We start from the raw sequence: 23705 nt of genomic DNA on the forward strand, positions 1-23705 counted from the left end.
TCCATCTTAATTTCATCAGGTTTTTTTTAGGAGAACGGGCTTGAAGCTGGAGCGTGAGGTCTGTCAAACCGGATGAAGCTGTCAGCACATTCATGCCGAGCAGACTAGCTGGCCCACACTGCCACCCGGTGGCGACGATGCACATTGCGGTGTTCTCTGTTGCTGGGCTAGGCTGCGATTAGCTGTCTGGTATTCAGCTTGTATTTTGGACTGTGTATGCCATAAATCTGTAGTGACAACTTCAATTAAAATCACACGGGAAAATATTCTGATATCGCAGAAGGTGCAACTCACCTGAGAGACCTGCAGACATTTGCATACACTCACACACACACACCAACAGATACACAATACAGGTGCCATTTAGTGGTCTGAAGAGTTAAGACTTGCAGGTGAACTTGTGCCTTGCCCTGGGGCCATTATAACACACACCAACTCTCTTTTCCTCTCTCTCTCTCTCTCATACACACACACACACTCTCTTTCTCTGTCTCTCACATACACATTCACACACACACACACACACACACACACACACACACACACACACACACACACACACACACACACACACATAGAGATATGTACAAACACATTAACAAAGGACCACACTGTTCAGTTAGCTGTTTATTGTCATCACAATAAATAATGTAATTAGCACATGTGAATGCGTTCACTGACAATCATTTAGCAGGCGTGGTGTTTAATTGCTTGTCTACTTATTTTATGTAAAGCGCTTAGCTTTTTGAAGCACCTTGGTTACTGTAAAGTGCACAGCACATCTGAAAGCAATGAAATGTCTTTACAACACAAAAAAGCAGAGCTCCACCGACACAACTTTGACAAAAACAAAGAAAATATACAAGACAGCATTTAGTACCATTTTCTATGAACCCAACATTCACCAGTCACTGTTCACATCTACATATCATGCAAACTGTGCCGTCATGTAGTAGTTATTACTGATCTTATGATCATAAATACGGTGGCTTTGTATATACAGAGATATGTGCACCTCGTTCATCACACTGGGGGATAACAGGTCCAGCGAGGTGTTAAACCACAGCATACACATTCTATGCATTAGCAGATACAGTGATGGATGACTTCGCCATGTGTTGGCATATACAGAGCAAAGCTGTATGGATATACAACAGTGTTGGGGTGGAGGAATTTCATTTGTCATTCAAGTTTACCGTCCACCGAGGGCCCTGCAGGTATGGGGTCTGAGAAGGAGCCCAGGAGATGGATCTGCACATATGCGTGACCGGTAGATAAGTGTGTGTCTGTGTGTGTGTCTGTGTGTGTGCATATGCACTTTTCTCTCTGTTGTGACAGGGTTTTCACAGGGAATACATAAGTGTGTTTATCATACACATAGATACTCAAATGACACACACACACACACACACACACACACACACTCACATACTCAAGTGCAAGCCAGTGTTTCACAACACAACACACATATCCAGCTTGGCCTGCCATACCACATATTTCACAACTTGCTTACACACTGCTGTGCACTCCCTGACCCTGTTCTCACACACAAACACATTCCCTCGAATACACTCCCAGGGGCAGACATCATAGAAACTCACACACACTCTCTAACAGGTCTGACGAGCACACACTTTTCTAAGCAGACAGTGTGAACAGCAGTTTCAAATGAGAAGTCTTGTATCTAAGGTCATATTAGATATTTAACATGTGTGAAGAATGGCCGTCTGTGGGAGTCATATTTTATTTGGGGGCATATTTTCCTCATGTACTGTATGAGATATGACTCAGATTAGTGGGGTCTGCATGAAAATCACTACTTTAACCAGAGATTACTGAAACATGAAAAAAAACATGGGCACAATTCATTTGTCATAATCAGGCCCTATCTGCCATTATTTTACATGATTTCAGTTTTCATTCCTTCTCTCTCTCTCTCTCGCATTGTCTTTATCAGGCAGATTTTGAATGTATTCTACCTGTAAAACCAGACTGTGATGACAGTACATATACTGTATACACTGATTCTCAATGTGTCAGTGTCCTTTGGCACAATTCTAAACCTCCTCTTTGCTTACACGACATGAAGTGTGCAAACGGACGTCATTAAGTTACAGGCCCACTGTTTGGAACAACACATTTCAACATAGCAATCAAGGAATTAGTTTGCGTCATACGCTTGGCTTTACTCCTTACTTGCTAATAAATATTACATTTTTGTGCAAACAAATACAAGTGAACATTTTGCAATCCCTCATTGTGAAATTTGTCATTAGGCATCTTTGGGTGTCTTGTTGTGCATATACTGTGAATGTTTGGCTACACATAATGGACAGTTAATCTTAACTGGACAGGATGTTTCTGTTGGCTGTCACTTGTTATTGTTTTTATTGTTATTTAGTGTTACACACTTTAGATGGGAAATAGTTGGTCAATTCAAACACTTCAACAGGAAACATGCCCATATAAGGGTTCTTTGTTACTAGGCGTTACCTCAGCTGGTTACTGGGGAAAGAGCTCCCCCTGTAGTCCAGGTGAAGCAATGACACCACAGCATTTAGTAATTGCATCTCTCTATAGCCTGTATAACAGTACTATATCATTTGGAAACATCCCAATATGATGCCTTTCGACGTACGACACATTTCGACAAAAAATCCTTATTACGCCCCCAAACCACTCTCTCACACACAGTCATAATATGTCTAATTCTGTGTTCAGTTCAAACTCAAGATTTAGCTGCCCACACACACACTCACTCAACCCTCATAATGGTCAATAAATAATCTAATTCAGACCCAAGTATCAAATAACATTTTTTTCTACCCACAGGTTTTAAACCAACGTAATGGATCCAAACTCTTGCATACCAGACGCCTCAGTCAGGCCCAATCTAGACCTCGGAGTATTTGAAAAAGAAACAAATCCTCCAGTCTTAAATAAACACCAATCGGACTGACAAAAATACGACTCAGTCTTCACTGTAGGCTATTCGCCCATCTCCTCCCCAGTTAAGGCCTATTTAGATTAAATCTCCTCCCTCCCACTACATCAAACTGGACCTCATCAACCTGAGAACATCTTTTAGATCAGTCTAGTTCAGGGGTTCAATCAGTTCCTCTGGCATTGGCTTGATTGAATGTCCCACTTTCAAGCTCCTTCCACGTAAGTGTGCTTCCAGTATTTAATAGGTTAGTGCTAGTTAAACGGTTCCTTATGATACTGTTCTACTTCTTTGCCCCGGTTAAGTTCCAACTGTCTATTTTTGAATGTTTTGGGGTTAACTTTAAGTATTAAAAACAGAAATTCTTTGTGCGTACGGCGGCTTTAGTGACGTCCACAACAACGTGAGACGTCAGGGTTCGGAAGGGTCAGAGGAAGAGAGGTGGTGTTCTGAAAGAGGAGGAACCATGAATGAGTGAGTAAGGATGGGTGGTGGAACAGATGGATGGGTGGTGAGTGAGAGGATGGAAAAAAGGTGGGTATGGGTTTCAAAATCAATTCAAATACCAAATCAATCAATCAACAAACAAGTCCATGAACATCAAACAAAGATCGGTCCACTTTTATTGAACATCTCCCAGCTGCTAGGGCTATATTCTAGTGCAATATTTACAAGAAAGTAAAATATTATTCATTGCAAAAAATGAAAAGCTTGCATATCTTTACATCTCTACTGATTTGAGTAAACATCTACAGTCATTTCATTTCTCTAAATGTTCTTAGCCATTAATAATTACTCAGCTGGGTCCTTTCCCCAGTAGCATCGAAACTTGTCAGCAGTATAATTCAATAAATAAATACATATTACACTGTGTTTTTGCTTTTTTTCAGGAATATAGACAACAATTTCAAAAATGGCATAAATATTCTTAACAAGAACAGTTAATAATACACACTTCTATAGCTGGAGAGTGTCTCTGTTCCACCCCACCCCGACCCCCATACACACACACACACACACACTCTCTCTCTCTCTCTCTTGCACCAAACACTCTCGCCATAGTGCATTTACACTAGAAGCTCCTAGAAGTGACATTGAGTACAGTAGCTTATGATGCAAACATTAACTGTATGATGGATGTGCCACTAGGCTGTCCTGAAATGATATGAGCTGGAGACACACACACACACACACAGCTGAACACTCACCAGCCAAGATGCACCAAATTAAAACCTTGTCAACTGAACATCAAAATCATAACACCCTCTTCCAAACAGTCACTTGCACCTGCTGAGTGCAACAAAACAACTTGTATCTGAATTGCACAACAGGTGAGATCAAGCATTCAAAGGCTCATCAGGTAACCTGAAATGCTTCCCCCAGCATTACCGGGATCACCTGCACACCCAACACTTCTCCACTATGTTGCTCCACTAGAGAAAAACAAGCCTCTTCGCACTTCAACTGTTGGACCTCAATGTATATAAACTCACACGCTACCACTTAGTAAATGGACTGTCGTGTATATAAGTATAGGTGCGATGTGTTATTGCTGCAGATACCAGGCCAGCCCCTATGGCTGAATCTGGTTGGAGTCTTTAAAATCACTGATTCTCTGGAATCCACACCACACAGCACAGAGGAGACACACGATCTGTCTGTGCAATACTTTCTTGACTGCCTATCGTGTGTTCTACTGGCTGGAGGAGGCCGTATGCACTACTTTAAAGCATATACGGACATCAGTGATTCTGTTTTAATACCTCACTAATAGCTGGGCTTATCCCTACAGGAAACCCCTTAGAAGGTTCTCCTTGGAGTTCAATGTGTGTGTGCGTGTGTGAGAGAGATATATATGTTTGTTTTAGATGTATATAAAAGTTTGCCTTCTTCTGGTTACATTTGAATGCCCCCCTGCCCACTCCTGCTAAAGCTGCCCTTTAGGATTTTACAGTAATTACCTGAGTCAACATCAAGACTTCTTCAGCAAAGCTCTATATGATTCTAGTGCAATTAGACATTAAGAATGATGGATGTGTCAATCAAGCCTTGCCAGTATATACAGACAACAGAAAGCAGAGCAAATCATCACTGCGTGGCAGATGAAGGCCTAGATGGCAGTACCAATCATACAAAATAGCATGTTTTTTTTTTGTTTCGTTTTTTTAAAGCATTTTTTTTTTCTTCATCAATAAGTCTTTCTTTTCTTGTACTTCTTCAATTTCTCACACCCCTCCCACTCTCACTTCCCCCTCTCTGTCTCTCTCTCTCACACACACACATTTAACAGAGAGCAGACGTGGTGTCAGATCAGGGACAGTGTGTAGGGCTCTGATCAGGGACAGAGTGTAGGCTCCTGCTGGCATGTTTAATGTTGGAGATGATGTATGCGGAGACTCCTGTACCCTGTGCCTCTGAGTTCAAACTCCAAACACACACTAGCGCATGCATGCCTCTGTGTGAGTGTGTGTGTGTGTGTGTGTCTGCAGGGCCAGTGTTTACTCTGCCATCAAGCTGACTGTACCCAGCCTACCCTTACCCGTCTGGGCCAAGACAGCATGACACACACACACACACACACACTCTCACACTCTCTCACACACACACACACACAGTTCTACAAGTCAACACACACACACTCTCTCTGTCCTAAACGTCAAAACATTGAGATTCCAGGGACGGCTTAAAGTTGATTTCGTCCCTGCACAGCTCGTTCATCCTTGGCGCTTGCCTGTGTACACACACACACACACACACACACACACACACACACACACACACACACACACACACACACACACACACACACACACACACACACACACACACACGTTCCTGGTAGCCACACAAGGGTGTGCCTTCAACTGTGTGTCGCTGCGGTCTGTGTCGGGTCATGGGAAGGTCAATGTGTGTGTGTGTGTGTGTGTGTGTGTGTGTGTGTGTGTGTGTGTGTGAGAAAGAACAAGTGCAATCATGAAAGAAGAAGAAAGAATGCAAGTGTAAGCACGACTCGTGTGAGCAAAATGGTTGTATGTAGAGTCAAATACCACTTGAATGTGCATGTGTGTGTGACTGTGTGTGGATGTGGGTGCAAGTCTACATGTGCAGTTATATTCAAGGCCACATCATACACATTGGTCAAAACCAACACACGTTAAAAGCTCGGAGGTAACAAACCTCAGGTATGATTTTTTTTTATTTTATTTGTTTTTTAATTAATTGATTTGATAAACCAAATCAATCAGCAACTCAGTCTGCCAGTCAGTCAGTAACGGTCTACACAAAAGCTCCACCAGTCTCCTCTTCAGATGCATAGCCAAACAAACAGCCACATTCCCCACTTTGGCATAATCAAGCCACAGCAAATCTGTGTGTAATTTATATCACACACACTTACAAAACTCTTTGGTTATTACACTTTAGCATCCATTAGTATGCTGTCCTCTCAACACTCACAGTACATTCAAGAATGCCTGATGTGACAATTGTAGTTAGTGTCCCTGAAATAAAAAAAGGAGAATAAAAAGAGAAAAAAAAAAATGGAGAAACGACAAAGAAAAGAGGAGAGTGGAATGGTGGATGATGGTGTGATTTCTGTGCAAATGTGCATAAGAGATGATGTCCTCTCTCCTTCCAGTACTCTCCTCTCCTCTCCTCTCATGGCATGGGGGGAAATGATGAACATCAGGGTGGCAAACATCAGGGAGTCTCATGTCCATGAGGAATTATTGGAATTCTCTTGGAATTGAATGATTGTAAATCTTTTTTTTTTCTTCTAGTTAACAAAAGGTGCATATCAGCAAAACAAAATTAAAATTAATTTCATTTTCTTTTTTTTAAAACAATAAATAAGTAATTATTTTTTTTTCCAATTAAACACAATAGCAAAAAAAGACTATTTTGTCTTAGCAGAACAAACTATTTGTTCCTAATTTGTGTGTTTTTTTACTTCCTGGGAAAATTTAAGCCTCAAACTCTATGAAGCAAAAGAAAAAGAACAAGCCATTCCTGATACTTGAAATAACCTTTTTCTTTCTCTGCCTCTTGTGGAAGATTTAAAAACAAGAACAGAAAGTGAATCCGTTCAAACCCTGTAGACGGCGGTGACGTTTGCTGTTGGTGGGGCAGGCCGAACAGGTTGGTGCATTGGTGGATGGTGGTGGATGGTGGTGGCTGAGAGGGGGTTCTGCAGCGGACCTATCCCCACTTTGGGCTCTCCGCGGCCGGCCTCAGTTTTGAACTTCAGCGGCCTGTTCCTTCTCGGCCTTCTCCTTGGCCTTTTCCATCTTCACCAGCTTCTCCTCCTTCTGCAACATGACCATGATCTCAGACACATGAGCCGTGGAGATGTCTATGTCCTCCTTATCGATCAGTTCCACCACCTGTGCACACACACACACACACACACACACACACACACACACACACACACACACACACACACACACACACACACACACACACACACACACACACACACACACACACACAATCAGTTGTTACTCTTTAACTACAGAGCCTACGGACAAACAAGTAAGATGCACAGATGCCATTGTCCTCCAAATGAATTAGCTCCCAACACACACACACACATGTTCATGCTAACAATATGTACACACATACACACAGATAGCAGTGCTCAATACACATCAATGCTCATTTATTTTCTTCATTAATTACTTTCACTAGGAATACTAACACCACACACACTCTCACACACACACACACACACACACACACACACACACACGGCAGTCTAAAATGAGAAGGTCCTGAAAATCAGCAGTTCTGGTAGTCATGTCTCAGGCTCTCAGTCTCGACCTCTCTGCTGCTCCGTCTCACCTTGATGACATCATCAATGTCGATCTTGCCATCCTTGTTGTCATCGAGTGCCTCGGCGATTCTAAGCAGCTTCTGCTCCGGAATGTTCTGAATCTGCCGCATGACGCTGATGAGCTCGGTGATGCTGATCAGGTTCTCCCTAGACGAGAAGAAGAAAGCTCTGCGTACAGGAGATGCACTCTTGAAAACGTGGCTCGTGTAAGCATGCGTGGTAAAGGAAGCCCAGGTGCGCGCACACACACACACGCACACACAAACACACGCGCACGCACGCACACACAAACACGCGCACGCACACACACACGCACGTACCACGGTCCACAAATTGGTTAAGGACCAATGACATGCCAAGGCCTGCTGTGCAGGGTTCCCAGCGTGACCAATGAGTGCAACACTCCCTTTTGCAATCAGCGTGCCATTCTTATTTCATTTACACCTTCAATTACTCATTCAATTTTTTTATCATTTCTTTTGTGATCAAAAGCTTGTTAATAAAGTTCATAAGTTGTCCCATCTGGAGATGTTGCGTCTAATTCTCTGGAATTAGAATCTCTTCTCCTGAAGCTAACCGTTTTCAATCTTCCTTCCTAAATCACGTATGAACAGCAGGGGTATTTAGTGATTACCAGGCCATCAATCACAGCACCAAAGCTTGAAAAGGCAGTGGAAACTGCACAGCATGAAGCCTTCATCAGTAGCAGTGATGGATAAAACTACATGGAAAACGCAGAAGAAAGGTCTGGGTATGGGCAGTGATGCTTCTCATGAAACTCGTTTACAAAATCAGCCTGTTGCTTGAGCCTACAGTTTTCCATGTATGCAAATAACACATGACATGATCTGTTAGAAATTAAAATGGTAATAAAATGTTAGGTGTTAGGTTCCACAGCCTGTGCTCAGCATGATGTGTAGAACGTATTGATCCAGCAATACCTCAGGCCAATTACTGACTGAACATGATGCATTTTCCAAAATGTATTTCAAATTGGATATGTTAACTACTAAAAATCTCACAATATTTTCATGCCATTCATCATGGTTATTTATGTTTATGTTTCTTGTAGTACCTTCTATCTACCTTCTTCACTTTCAGCACTCCTACCTGTCTCAACACCACACCTGTCTGGAATGGGTCTTCAACTCACTAAATTGCTCTGGAGTTACGTAAATGCACTGCTGAAATATATTATGTGTTCCATTTATCATCATATGTTGATAATGGCAATGCACTCCTAATGATCTACACTTGATTGACTTCCCATATGGCTTCAGTGATAACTGTGAAGAATAATAACAAATGTGAGCAGCTGCAATGGCACCCGGTGATGGCAAAGAGCCTGTTTGTGGGATGAAGTGATTATTGGGATGAATGAAAAAGAAAAGAAAAGAAAAGAAAAGAAAGAGCGATCAGACAGTCAGCGTCACTCCGACTCACTCCTCCGTCACCTCACACGCCTGTCCACCTGTGAGTGGCTTACCTCTGAGAGCCTCCACACCAATCAAAGAACAATCTGCAAAATTCAAAAATAAAAAAATAATAATAAAAAAGACTAATAATGCACTCGAGACCAAATATCAATTTAGTTTTTTTGTTTGTTTGTTTTTTTTTCTCTCGCATTTTTGACAGACTGGGAACCCTTTTTTTAAAGAGATATTAACACCATGGTGATGTCACTCCCTAAACCATCATTGGACAGTGATATAAGCAATAAGGTTCTGACAGTGTGGTAAGGGTGATGTAAACGTCACGGATGTCACACGTGAGCTTTACATCACAGCAGGGGTCACTCTGGACCATGACTGTTTCAGTGTAGGAGGGATCCTCATCCCGCTCAGAATTAGAGAAGTACTGCGAGTGACACCTTCATGAGATTAAGCAGGTTAAGTAGTAGATTAGTAATTAGTCAGAACCTCAACTCTTTCTCTGTTAGCCTGATAAAACCAGTACAAAAGGACAACTAAGGCTAAATTTGGTCACCAATTCTGGCTGAGAGACAGTTTGTGAATTAAAATGTTAGTGATTAGTCACTGAATACTCCTCTAATACTGGGGCACCTTCACTGCAGGGGGGGTCTATTGCGTGAGAGCTTTTGAAGAGAAGGGGCATGGATGACATTATTTTGAATGCAAGTCAGTGTGATAAGAGTAACGATTGAACACACACAGCTCACTCATACTGAAGCAAAACCACACCCTCCAATCGACCACAGCCAGACAGAGACACTAGGGATGCAACGGTACAGTGGGCCCACGGTTTGGTATGAGTCACGGTTTTTGGGCCACGGTATCTTTATGTTAAAGATTAGTTTTTGGGGCTTTTTACCTTTAATGAGATAGGACAGTGAAGGTTTGGACAGGAAATGAGATGGAGAGAAGAGGTGGGGAGTGGGATCGGGGCTACTGCTTGCGCCACAGTGCCACCCACGGTATCTTTATATTAAAGAAAACAATACAAAAATGGAGAGGGTTTCTGAGTCAATTCGTTTTCAATTTCTCTCTGTGATGTTTCATAGCTTTACTACTGAAATGTGTGCGGGAGGGGACATTGCAACAAGGTTCATTTTTCCATCAGGTGACATAATCCTGCATCAGTAACCACCGAATAGGACTATTTATACTCCCACTGCTTTCGTTATTACCTTCACTAAGGTACGGTGCAGTTTGTTTGTTAGTTTGTCAGTCTGTAAGCAGGATTACGCAACAACTATTGACCCGATTTCCATGAAAGGTGTAGCATGGGCCAAGGAATAACCCACACAATTTTGGAGCGGATCTGACTCACGGTGAATTAAGTTTCCCTTCCGCTAAAGTTGCGAGGTGTGGCATTTGGCCTAGGCAGAGGTCTGCACTCTCCGAGTGTCCCTGTAGTTTCTAGTTGCCCTTCTATTTTTTTAATCGGACTCTCCTTGCTCCATCTGGGATAGGGCCGAGTGATGGCGACGTAAATGTAAACATCTTGTTAGAACTGTTTCCACTCGAGTAGCCAACAGTGGCAAAGCAATGCGTGCAGACTCTATTTTTATGTTGTTTACAGTCCTCTTATCCTCGTTATCGTATTGAACGCTGAATCCAAAATGTTCCCACACAGCGGATTTGATAGACGCGGTGCCTACTTAAGTGTGCTTTCTCTCTGTCTAGCTAGCGTTCACCACTGTTGGAGCTGAGATCATTTTGTTTTTAGTTTCCCCTCTCTCCTCCAGCTCCTATTTGCATACAGAGCGCTGCTAGGCTACAAGGACATTCTTCAAGGCTCCAAACATGTTCTGTGGATCTGAATCTGCAATGTGTGCTTAATTCGGCAGCACAGTAAGCAAGTTTTGAAACGTATAGAAAATTGACAGGCGTACCGTAATACCGCAGTTCACATGTGCGTATTGAACCATAGAAAGCATACCGAACGGTTCGACAATATACCATTGCATCCCTAACAGACACACACATATACACACACACACACGCACACACCTCTTCTGAAACACACACCCTAAATACCACACTGCAACGGTCTTACAAATTAAACCCCCAAACGCTCTCTCTCTCTCATACACACACACACTTGCTATTACATATTATGTCCTCTAAATCCTCAAACACCAACCGCAGGCCCCTTCCTTATGTATTCTCCATCTCTCTCCCCACCTCTCCGACTCTTACCCGATGGGGGGGGTGGGTATGCTGTCCAGCTGGCTGTCCAGCGTCACCTTGTCCTTCTCCAGCTCGCCGATGATCTTGCCGATGCGTCCGATCATACCGTTTACCCGGCGGGACAGGCGCTTGCTGGCTTTGGACTCCTCCACGGCACGTTCCTGGCCCGTCTTGGACAGCTCTTTACGGATCTCCACCAGGTCCTGAGATGGACAGAGAGAAAGACAAAGGGGTTACAAATTAAATGTGCCAGGATTATCATTGTTCTTGGGACCTTGGCAACACTGTATCTAAACAGCCACGTTAATAGAACTTTGCATTTGAATTCTGAGTTCTGGCAACAGCGTGCTATCAGTCGTGCTACTTTGAATTCGAGAAGGACAGAGAGAGAGAAGAGGGAGGAAACTGAAAATGTATTTCCCACAAGCAGTTCATTTTAAATCTCTGATTGCAGGTACTTTATCCTAACTGTGTGTAAGGGTCTCTATTGGGCATCTCTGGTATGTTCAGGAGCTTTGGAAACCTGAGGTGATACTTGGAATGTTATGATTTCCCAAAAAAGCAAATAGGAAATTCCCCAGTAGGGATAGCAGGAAAACACACACACACACACACACACACACACACACACACACACACACACCTCGTTGTACTCCTCCACGTCCTCCTTGAGATCCTCGAGCTCTTCCTTCTCTTTGGTCAGCAGCTTCTTCTGCTCCTTGAGTTTGGTGCAGGCGTCACTCAACATGTCAATCTCCTCCTTAGTGATTTCCTCTCCCTGATGGCATACATACCCATTATTTGACAGACACACTCATACGGACACATCTTCACACACACACACACACACACACACAGACACATATCAGCCTGGCACTAAAGACAAAAATCACACTTACAACCACAATCATACAAAAACATCCCTTACACACAACCTCACAGACGTACAGACGTACACACAAACACACACGTACACACACAAACGCACACGTACACAAATATGCATTACTATATATTTAGGAACCACATTCGCAAAATATACTAAGCTACATAAATTGGTTGGTAATATACATAGATAATGGGTCATGAACACTAAATTAGGGTCTAAATCAAATACTAATTTGAAATCAGGTTTCAAACCTGCTAGTGCAGAATTCCTCTACAGAGGGGAGCATCACTGGGTTAGAGAGGGGAGAGAGCGGGGGGGGCGGTGTTCAGGGTAAAGAGTGGTGCGAGAGGAACAGGATGTTAATCACCCGAAGACAGCACGAGAGTCTCGTCAGGGGGACTCAAGACGTGTAGTGACTACCAGGCACCAGCAGAGGTCAGGACTGAGCATGCAGGGGAGTCACGAGAGCATCCAGACAAACCCTGCTCTTCAAAACCTGCACATCATGGCTCTCTATAGATCATCTAACTATAGTTACATTTAACCTCACTCAACCTGACATTTAACCTCACTCAACCTCAAAATTCCTTTAGTGTCTAAAAATAATTTTTCAGATTAAATAAGAACTTGAAAGTCTTATAAACAAGGTTGCATCAGTGCTATTCTTTTCAGTAATTTCTGTTGCCTCAATGACCCAGTGTATAGTTCAGGAGTGCAGCAAAACAAGTGCAGGATTCGAAATCACAGAAGAGCTGCACAAGTTCATAGAGCAAACATTCCAAGAACCTCAGCCCTGGCCTGTTGTGTTGTGTTGCATCATGGGACTATGTGCTCCTGTCTGAGCCATGGCCTTACGGCTTTTAAAGAGCAGAGCTCGTCTGGGTGAGCCGGGTGATCCAGTGTGTCTCTACAGACCCATACAACAGCTAACCTGAATGCGCAGGTACTTCTGCCACTGTTCAAACTGCAACGCATGGAGAAATGGATCAAGTATACACACACACACACAAACACACACACACACACACACGTCAACAAAAACTCATCAGAGCGATATTGCATTGGAGAATATAACATACGCGCACAGGGACAAAAATAAGAATCACAAAATGTTGTGTAAATGAGCCGACACACATGAAAACAGTGTATACAGCGAGTACAGTGTGACTATGTGTGAGTATGTGTGTGACTGAGTGTGACTGTGAGTGTGTGTGACTGTGTGTGACTGTGAGTGTGTGTGACTGTGAGTGTGACTATGTGTGAGTATGTGTGTGACTGTGAGTGTGTGTGTGTGTGAGTGTGTGACTGACTGAGTGTGTGTGAGACTGTGTGTGACTGAGTGTGTGTGACTGTGAGTGTGTGTGACTGTGAGTGTGACTGTGAGTGTGTGTGACTGTGAGTGTGTGTATATATATATATATATATATATATATATATATATATATATATATACACACACATATTTGTGTGTGACTGTGAGTGTGTGTGACTGTGTGTGAGTGTGTGTGACTGTGTGTGACTGTGAGTGTGTGTGACTGTGTGCGAGTGAGTGAGTGTCAGAGTATGTGTGTCAGTATAACTGGTCGATGTGAAATTATGAAATTCATAATGATAACCTGCTTCAGTTCTTCTGAATGGGTATATTTCTGAATGTTACTTTTGGTCACCTGAAAATGTCTGTAAATGTGTGTTTGGAGATTTGTGTGTGTGTGTGTGTGTGTGTGTGTGTGCGTGTGCGTGTGCGTGTGCGTGTGCGCGTGCTACCTTGATGCCCTCCAGCGCGGGTGCAGTGTCTCGGAGTGTTTCTGAGTGGATCGCCTGATCGACGCTGGACAGAGCGTGCTCCACATCCAACTGCCGTCGCCTAGATTCCTCTGCCTCCAGCTCATCCTCCTGACAGTGCACGAGGAGGCCAAAATTAATATACAAAACTATTCATTAGAACTATTAATATATCAAAACTAACTTATGTGACCAACTAATTAATGTATCCACAGCAAAATAACAGTCGGATTCTGACAGAACTTTCTAGATGCTTTTCCTAAACCAACATATACTTTCTAGTCAGCTGTAATCTGGTGCAAAACTGAGTAAAGGGCTGTGAGAACAGTGACCAATCAGCTTGCATGCTGTGTGTAGCAGGCTTGCTATGACTGGCTGGTGTAAGTGAGTGGCAGGTGTGCTGACCCGTGCGGCTTTCTCGGCTGCGTCGGCCCGCCTCTCCATCTCCCTCTCACGGTTCTCCTCGCGTATGGCCCGCTCCTCCTGAATCATGGTCTCCAGCTTCGTCTTGTTGTCCACGTTGGAGAAGTCCAGTTCTGCCACCTTCATCTGGGCCTCCTTTGTCTAAAGACAGACAGACAGACAGAGAGACAGAGAGACAGAGAGACACAGACACACACACAACCAAGAGAGGGGCAAATAAGGGGGGGATTACTCACTATGATGCCGTCATAATCAGTAACAGTTTAACAGGTACTTAAACAGAGAAAGTAGAAATCCACTCTCAAACACGTACCACAATCTCGGGCAGGATCTGTAGTGTGGTCTTGAGTTGGTCTGCTGGAGAGAGTGTGTCTGGCAGGTACATGGCTCTAGACAGCAGCAGCAGAGATGTAGGGATCTGCTGATCCAGATGCAGCTCCAGCCACTGAAACACACACACACACACACACACACACACACACACACACACACACACACACACACACACACACACACTTGATTATCTACAAATATCCTACAAATATTAAGTTCATTATAATCATACCTATGTGTGTCTATCTAATGACTGTGTGTTACGACCGACTGCGCCTCTACAGACGATGCAATGGCCATGCATGGCCTGTAGGACGTTTGGGACGGCTGATGCCTGATTACCCACACCTGACAAGGTGTAGGGAATAAAAGGAACAATGGACACCTGACTCGGGGGGGCTCAGGATATCGACGTCTAAACCCCTAGACACGTTGCCTTTGTATGGAGATTGTAGCTAACTGAACAAACGCGTGTTTTTGTAAGAAAACCGTTGTTGTCTGCCTCCGTTGTTATGTTGCGGTCTCGAGCCGGCCGTAACATAATAATTGGGGGCTCGTCCGGGATAGTGTTGTGTTCGGAGGCAGGATTGTAGGTGAGAGTATTCTAACTGTGTGTCGCAGAGTTAAACAGAGCAAACTCCTGTAGTTAAGAGTTCTCCAGCTGTGTCGGTGCGACGCTTCCTTCGGAGTACTGTTTTTTGTGTTATTTGTTATTTTTGTTGTTATTTTTTGCGGTAATCCCGGGTGGGGGTACGCTTCGGGGTTTGGAAGTTTGACTGCGTCTATGGTCTGCTGCATTCCCGCGAGTTCAGCGTTTAAAGTTTGCCTCGAGCCTGGTAAGCCGTAGAAGACTAGCGAGGCGAAGTTAGTTTATATTCAACTAGGAGGGGAGTAGCTCAAAGAAAAGGGATTGTTTGCCGGTGACGCACAGTGAGTGAAACTCACAAAGTTTGTTGTTTTTTCCTTTGAGAGCATTAGTTGATGAGTAATAATAAAGATGTGTTATTCAGTTAGCGGTAGTTGTGGTATTAGTTACCGCTGGGAAGTGATACAAGTTGTATTAGCTTAACTGTGCTCGGTGCACGTTATAAGTATAGAGGCTGGAGAGTGAAGCCCGATACTTATCCAGTAGCGGTGTAAGACTGGGCTATTGTGGCAAGCCATTTTGATTATAAATGGATTGTGGCAAGTTTTGGGGAAACCTAGATTGCCTATAGTTTTGCATTGCCGCTGGTGGGTTATAGTCTCTGTTAGTTAGAGGGGTGGTTATTTTCCACTTTTTCCTCTTCTGGTTGAACCGTGTTCTAGGCCAGATGGTATAAGGTGTAGACAGTGGTTTACATCTCTGTGTGTAGTTGGTGCTAAGACTCCTGTGGTAGTTAAATTGTATACGTATTGGTTTCCTCTGGTAGCACTATGGCTTCAGTGGTGGAGGACATTATTAGTGAGCCCTCTGAGGAGCGGTTAGAGACGTGTACAAAAGAGCAGCCGAACATTATGGAGTAGAGCTTAGTAGCCAGGTAAAGAGAAGCAAGACTGCCATACTGAAGGTGATAAAAGCCTTTTTGATTGAGAGAAGTGTATTAATAACAAAACCAGGGGACCCACATAGTCCTGGAGTGTCTCTCTTCACTAGTGAAGCCCGACTGGAAGAGATGGATGTGGAACAAAAACGGCTGGAGATACAACTAGAAATAAAAAAGTTAGAGTTCCAGAGGGAACAAGCCGAATGCGAACGCGAAGACAAGCTGCGCGAACGCAGACGCGAAGACAAACGGCGTGAATGCGAACGCGAAGACAGACTGCGCGGACAGGAACGCAAAGACAGACTGCGTGAACAGGAACGCGAGGACCACCAGCGTGAACGTGAACGCGAGTTTGAATTAAGGAAAATGGAATTGGAGTTAGGTGCTAAAAAGACTGAGTCCTCAACATCTATTGCCCCTACATTTGACATCTGCAAAAGTGTCAGGATGGTGCCACCATTCTCAGAACAGGAAGTAGATCGATACTTTCCCTTCTTTGAGAGAGTGGCTACCTCTCTGAAGTGGCCCAAAGAGTTCTGGACGCTGCTTTTGCAAACTGTTTTGGTAGGGAGGGCTCTGGATGTCTATGTGTCTTTGCCCATTGAACAATCTGTTTCATATGATACTGTGAAGAGGGAAATACTTCGCAGGTATGATTTGGTGCCTGAAGCACATCGCCAGTGCTTCCACCATTGTAAAAAGACTGACGGGCACACGTACGTGGAGTTTGCACACCAGAAGAGGTATCTGTTTGGTCACTGGTGTACCTCACAGAAGGCAGACTCCATGGAGCTACTCAGGGAGTTAATCCTCCTTGAGGACTTTAAGAAATGTGTTCCTGATGCAGTGGCTAACTATCTGAATGAGCAGAGGGTTGCAACACTGGCTCACGCATCTCTATTGGCAGATGAGTTTGTGTTGACCCACCGAGGCATGCAGAGTAGAGATAGTGGTGATGAGGGTAGGTTCAGAGTTCCAGTCAAGGGCAGAGTGAAGAGGCCTAACCCTAGGGGTCATAGGAATTTGGCTGATTTAAACTACGATATAAAGTGCTTTTACTGTAAAAAGTCAGGGCACAAAATCTCTGAGTGCCATGCACTTAAGAAGAAGAAGAAACGTAATTCTGTTGGATTCGAAAAAGATAAAGAGGATAGGTCTTAGAAGACGAAAAATCAGAAGCTTAACCTGAAAGAGCCGTCAGGAGAACTCCAAGCTACGTTCAAACAAAACGGTCAAGCCCAATTGTAACTGAACCGTCTCAAACAAGAAGTTCTTGAGAAAGAACGACGTTATGAGCGAGAACTCAAGTCATCTAAAGATGAGCGAAACAAGCTTCTGGGGGAGGCTAGCAAACGGGAAGATGACCTTCAGTTCCTATCAAAGCAGCTTAGGGAACAGCTGGAGCATAAGGATAGGATACTGAAAGAAAAATCAGACATCATATCTTCTCTGGAGCAACAGTGGGAACATGCACAGGAAGATTCTAAGGGGCAGATAGGGCAACTGAATGTTGAGCCTAAAGCCCAAGATTTGGATGAGGGAAAGCTTAAAATGGACCTTGAAAGTTTTTCCAAGTTACAGATTCTTTTCATTTGGCTGTTGATGCCAGTGACTGTGTTGGTGTGGTACTTCCACAGTTGGGCTCAGATGGTGTTGAATGTCTGGCTATGGATTATTCCACTGTGGAGGAGGCACTACCCTTGTCATGGCAGAACAGTATATTGAGGTTTATTTGGATTCTGCCTCTGTTTTTGTTACGGTCTACACGGATTAAAGTCCTCTAGTGTTCATCGACCGCATGTGGAACTCAAATCAACAAATAATGCGCTGGAGTCTTATACTCCAGCTGTATCCTTTACACATTAAATATATTCGAGGAGCTGATTACATTATTTCTGATGCTCTCACGAGCTTGAATCATTATTGCCTTTTGACCTGTATGCTCTTTGTTCCTAACATTTCCTAGGGCCCTGGATGCTGGGGGAATGGAGTCTGCACAGGGTCACAGAGGGTCGGTTTTTTTGTGTGTTTTTAGGTTTCCTAGGGAAACCTTCTTGGGAGGGAGGTGTTACGACCCACTGCGCCTCTACAGACGATGCAATGGCCATGCATGGCCTGTAGGACGTTTGGGACGGCTGATGCCTGATTACCCACACCTGACGAGGTGTAGGGAATAAAAGGAACAATGGACACCTGACTGGGGGGCAGGATATCGACGTCTAAACCCCTAGACACGTTGCCTTTGTATGGAGATTGTAGCTAACTGAACAAACGCGTGTTTTTGTAAGAAAACCGTTGTTGTCTGCCTCCGTTGTTATGTTGCGGTCTCGAGCCGGCCGTAACACTGTGTGTGAATGATCTGTTGAGTCGGAGTTAGATGTGTGTGTGTGTGTGTGTGTGTGTGTGTGTGTGTAAGAGAGTGTGTGATACCTGTTGGAGTTGTTCTCTCAGCCGGTCCTCTGTTACTCCCAGTGATCTCATTCCTCTGACACGACAGGCAGCCTGCACCTCATTGACGTTTAGACTGGCCACTCCCTCTTCTGCGATCAGCTGCAAAAACACACAAACACACACACACACACACACAATTTCTTAATGTTATTGTCAGGTTGTTAAGTTAAGAGGAGCAGGGAATACAATTCCACACCAACACCACAGTTCACATCATGGTCACCAAGAACATGTCAATGTCTGTATCCACCCAGGTCATCAGCACCTCACCAAGTGTATGCACAGGTGCGTGTGTGTGTGTGTGTGTGTGTGTGTGTGTCTGTGCGCACATTCATGTGCGTGTGTGTGTGTGTGTGTGTGTGCATGCATCTCTCTCCCCACCTTATCGTCGGCGCGTATGGCACGGAGCTTCATGATGAGCTGAAAGCGCAGGAAGTTGTTGGTGCCGATGGACTGCAGCTCCAGCAGCCTACACAGGGCCACCAGCTGGGGCCGCATCAGGTTGTCCAGCGTCAACTCGTCCTCAAACAACTTGGAGAAGCGGATGATCTGCTCATTACTGGGCCTCTCACCAGAGTTACGGATCTGAGATACAGAGCGAGAGAAAAGAGAGAGAAAAAGAGAAGAAGAGAGATAGGGAGTAAGTGAGGAAGAGAGAGAGGGAGAGAGAGAGAGAAAAAGAGAAGAAGAGAGAGAGAGGGAGTAAGTGAGAGGGAGAAAAGTAAGTAATATAAGTAAGTAATGGACTTCACAAAGAGGGTGTTAACTACTCAAATGGTGGTTTGAACAGTTTGCATCATCACAGTAAGTAGTTAACACTAATGCATTCACAGAGCTACTCATTACAACTGAACTGCCCATGTATTGAAAAGTAAACCATGGGGCCAAACATCCAGAGGCTGTGGTGTTGTTGCTTTAACAGAAGTATACATTACATGCAGGTAATACAGGTGTGTAGGGCATGCCTTATGTGTGTGTGTGTGTGTGTCTGGGACAGTACCTTCTGGAAGAATGTGGAGAACTCCTCTGTGACGTCGCCCTTTGATGCTTTGTTGCGGAGGGCAATCTCCTCCACGGTGTCCTGCAGAAACTTGGCCATCTCCAGCTTCACTCGCAGCTCTTTCTTTAACCTCTCATCCTGCACACACACGCGCACACACACACACACACACACACACACACACACACACACACACGATGTAATTATGTGTTTATACTCAAATAGACTAAAACTTATGGAAACACTATAAAGTCCTTCTTTAAACATTAGCCCACTGACCACTGTATTTAAAAAAAATATTAATTTTAAGAACAATATATATATATACGTAATTATAATAAGAAGACTTTTTCCAACTCATCAGTACTTCTTAATCTCAAATAAAGTGTAGATATGAACTGCTCCTGATAAATGAGTGTTTGATAACAACCACCATCTATCCTGGACCATTAAGACGGTTGTGGTGTTGGCCTGACCTTCTTGGACTGTGTCTCAAAGGTGGACGGGAGCATGTTGGGGAAGAGTTTGAGCACCACAGGCAGCAGGAACTCCATGAAAGGAACGATGATGAACACCAGGAAGGGGAGGAGCCGGAACACATCTGCACACGTCCTCAGGAACTGGAAGTGACATCACATTATAAAAAGATACCAAATAATTATTAATATTAGACCACAATACATGGGGTAATGAGATCAGAATTTTTTCTGTGAGTGAAACTTACTTGACAGAATACTTCATATATATGATATAATTTCCCTAAATAGATTGTTGCATTAACTTGTGTATCTGCAAACTAAGTGGCTTCACTGTTTTAACACTGGCAGATGCAGCATCTTGGGTGATAGATAGATAGATAGATAGATAGATAGATGGATACTTTATTAATCCCAAGGGAAATTTAGGAAAGTGGATGTAACAAAGGCTAACTTGTTAATCCTTTATCTTAACATACACACACAAACACACACACACACCAAATACTGCATTCAGCTGATGCACTGCTAGAGATTCTCTGAAAAATAGACCTGTTTTCACTGATCAAAGAGACTGTTGTCCACTGAAAGCCACCACTGCAGTGCCTAAGTGGTGCAGTCTGGTAGTACACCAGCAGAGGGAGCTACTGAGCTTCAACACCCCTGAACAGCCTGGGCCTTTTCTCCTCCCTCCTCTTTCCCCCCCACCCCCATCTTTCCTCCCAGCTTCCCTCCATTCCTCTCCCCTTTCACTTTCATGTGTCGGCACTCCACTCCATTCCATTCCGATGCGCATGTCTCCATGGAGATGAGTTTGACAGGGAGGAGACTGTGACCATGCACAGAAAAACAAACTTACACATGACATGGGTGCCTCACAGAAAAGGGGCAACACAACACAACACAACACACACACACACACACACATCACAACACAACACAACACAACACAACACACACACAAACACATAGGAGGGAGGGGGAGAGAGGGGACGCGAAGGAGAAAGTGAGAGAGACACCATACAGAAAAACCAACTGACACATCGTTACCTATTATCAACAGATGTGCATTAGAGGGAGAGAAAAAAAAACACGTGAAAGAGAATAGAATGGGGGGGGGGGCAAAAATGAGGCCTGGCTAACAGAAGAATGATGAGGGGGGGGCAGTTTGGGGTTCCTGTAACCCCCCCCCAAAAGAAGGGGTTGAGTACCCCCTCTCCCCACCTGCCTGTCAGGGGGTGCTATAGGAGGCCGATTTAAGCCAGCCCACATGAATAGGGCTTTGTGCTGTGCCCATTGACATGTATATCACTTCCAAGAACTACCTCACTCACAGATAGAGAGAGAGAGAAATGGGGGAATGTGGGGAATAAGGGAGAGCACTGTAAGAAGGAGAAGAAGAAGATGAGAGGATAGTAATGCATAAGAGAAGATGGAACAGAACTGAAAGAGGAAGACAGGGAGAGAGAGAGAGAGAGAGAGGGGAAAAACAGAGCGAAAAATGAGAGAGGATGGTGGGGGGCTGAAAAAAGGGAAGGGAAGGAGCGGTTGAAAGAGTGGCCAGGAGGGGGAGGAGGAGAGGAGAGGAGAGAAGAGGAGAGGAGAGGAGGAGGCAGCCGCAGTGGCGGGTGAGTTCTGAAAGAGTGCACATGTGAGAGAAGCAAAGCCAGGGGATTAGAGGTACGTGTTAAATGAATGGCGCGGGGCCGAGCCGTTAGCGGCCAGCACAGGGGCACAGGGTCAGCTGGCCCCCCACACAAAGACTCAGAGGGGCCAGGGGGAACTGGAAGAGCTAGGCCGTTAGCATCGGTGCTCGCATACTGTAGCTGACTGCCCGTTGCTTATTTGTCTGCTTGCTTCTATACACTTTGTATCTTCAGAACTAGATCAAGTTGGTCACTGTTTTCTTTTCTCCAAATTTCCTAGCTGTATGTGAAGATTCTAGAAGGTAGCTCTGTTCCATTAGCTTCTATCAGAAGAGAAATAAAGAGCTAGGCCCAATATTTCCCCTGTAGTTTAAATCATTCAGAATGTAATGTGGCCGCATATGCTACAGTAAAATAGGTTCAAAACTGTGGTTTGTGTGTTTAAATTCACTTCTGAAGCTGCCCTGATGTTTGCACTGGCCTAGAAAACTTAAGTAGCGCTGATGTTTGCACTAATGGGTGGCTCAATGTCCACTGTAGTAATCTAATGTTGGAGCCTGTTTAATGTTTTCTAAAGCCTTACCATGCAGAACTAGATAACATCTCCAACTGCTTTGACGAAAGCTTTCTTATCAATTCCTGAGAATGTGGAGGTCAACTGTGTTTTACTTTTTTCCAGGTTTCCAGAACATCCACCATTAATTTAGAGTCAGACTTCAGCGTGCTTGGAACTAAAGAACACATCAGAGCAGAATATTCTTGTCAAGGCCAAAATAACCACAGGTTCCCCTCTGATGTAGGTCATACTGTTTTTCATACTTTTCTCCAATGGCCATCAAGCATAGGCTAAAAATAAAAACCATTGAGCATGTGATTATTTCAAAGTTGCCAAAATGTAATGTCAATGAGTCTAGGCCCAAGCTCTGGTAACTGCTGATGCTGCCACATTAGCATGGGCCTATCAGATAGCAGCTGGACTCTTCCTTCTTTCTTCCTCTGTGTCGGGGCTGCACCCGACCCCCACCCCCAGTATTCCCTGCTAGTAGCCTACTGAACACTGAGAGCAAACTAGAATGGCCCTATGACCAAACATGACGGCCTGTCCAGTAAAGAGTTCATGCATTGTTAATAAGACCTCCTAGCCGTGAGACAATGTGTAGTCCTCTTGGAATGACCAAAGTGGCTTGAGTCCCTGGACACTCACCCCAGACCAGCAAATTGTATTTTTCCAGTAAGTTCCATTACCACAACTGAAATAACGGCGTAAAGAACAGATACTAACCATTACATCGATGAGCTTAACACCAATATTAGTAACATGGAGCAAGAGAGTGTGAAAAGGAAACAGTGATAGAGCGATAGATGAGGGGAGAGAGAGAGAGAGAGAGACAGAGAGACATTGCCTGGTTGGACCCCTCTCTTCACCTCACTGTTGAGGACACTGCAGGTCTCCATGGGATATCGTTTTACCATAATAGATATTGGGCTACTGTCCAACACTCCTGTCTCTCTCTATCAGTCGGTCTCAAAGTCACTCTTCCTGAATCCCTCTCTCCATCACACACACACACACACACACACACACACACACACACACACACACACACACACACACACACACACACACACACACACACACACACACACACACACACACACACACACACACACACACACACACACACACACACACACACACACACACAAAATCGAAATGCAAGTCCTAGATGATTAATCATTATCTAGAC

The 23705-nt window shown here is 44.2% G+C and overlaps 1 protein-coding gene across 4 annotated transcripts in view; it reads right to left on the reverse strand.

Moving 5' to 3' along the window:
• Positions 1–614: 614 nt before the first annotated feature.
• The window catches only part of letm1 (leucine zipper-EF-hand containing transmembrane protein 1), a 36748-nt gene continuing 13657 nt past the window's right edge, over positions 615–23705 (reverse strand). The window contains exons 4-16 of one of the 4 annotated variants that reach the window (XM_031580901.2): positions 20312–20455; positions 19836–19973; positions 19217–19420; positions 18815–18934; positions 14839–14970; positions 14508–14666; positions 14085–14213; positions 13252–13284; positions 12075–12209; positions 11441–11634; positions 9265–9297; positions 7787–7925; positions 615–7326 (exon numbers count right to left, since the gene is read on the reverse strand). In XM_031580901.2, coding sequence (XP_031436761.1) covers positions 7174–7326; positions 7787–7925; positions 9265–9297; positions 11441–11634; positions 12075–12209; positions 13252–13284; positions 14085–14213; positions 14508–14666; positions 14839–14970; positions 18815–18934; positions 19217–19420; positions 19836–19973; positions 20312–20455 — 1713 coding nt within the window. In that variant the 3' untranslated portion in view covers positions 615–7173. The remainder of the gene's footprint in view (positions 7327–7786; positions 7926–9264; positions 9298–11440; positions 11635–12074; positions 12210–13251; positions 13285–14084; positions 14214–14507; positions 14667–14838; positions 14971–18814; positions 18935–19216; positions 19421–19835; positions 19974–20311; positions 20456–23705) is intronic. The other 3 variants (XM_012838236.3, XM_031580902.2, XM_012838237.3) reach the window with 3 other exon arrangements.

This window comes from Clupea harengus, chromosome 14, assembly GCF_900700415.2.
Source record: "Clupea harengus chromosome 14, Ch_v2.0.2, whole genome shotgun sequence".
Lineage (NCBI taxonomy): Eukaryota > Metazoa > Chordata > Actinopteri > Clupeiformes > Clupeidae > Clupea > Clupea harengus.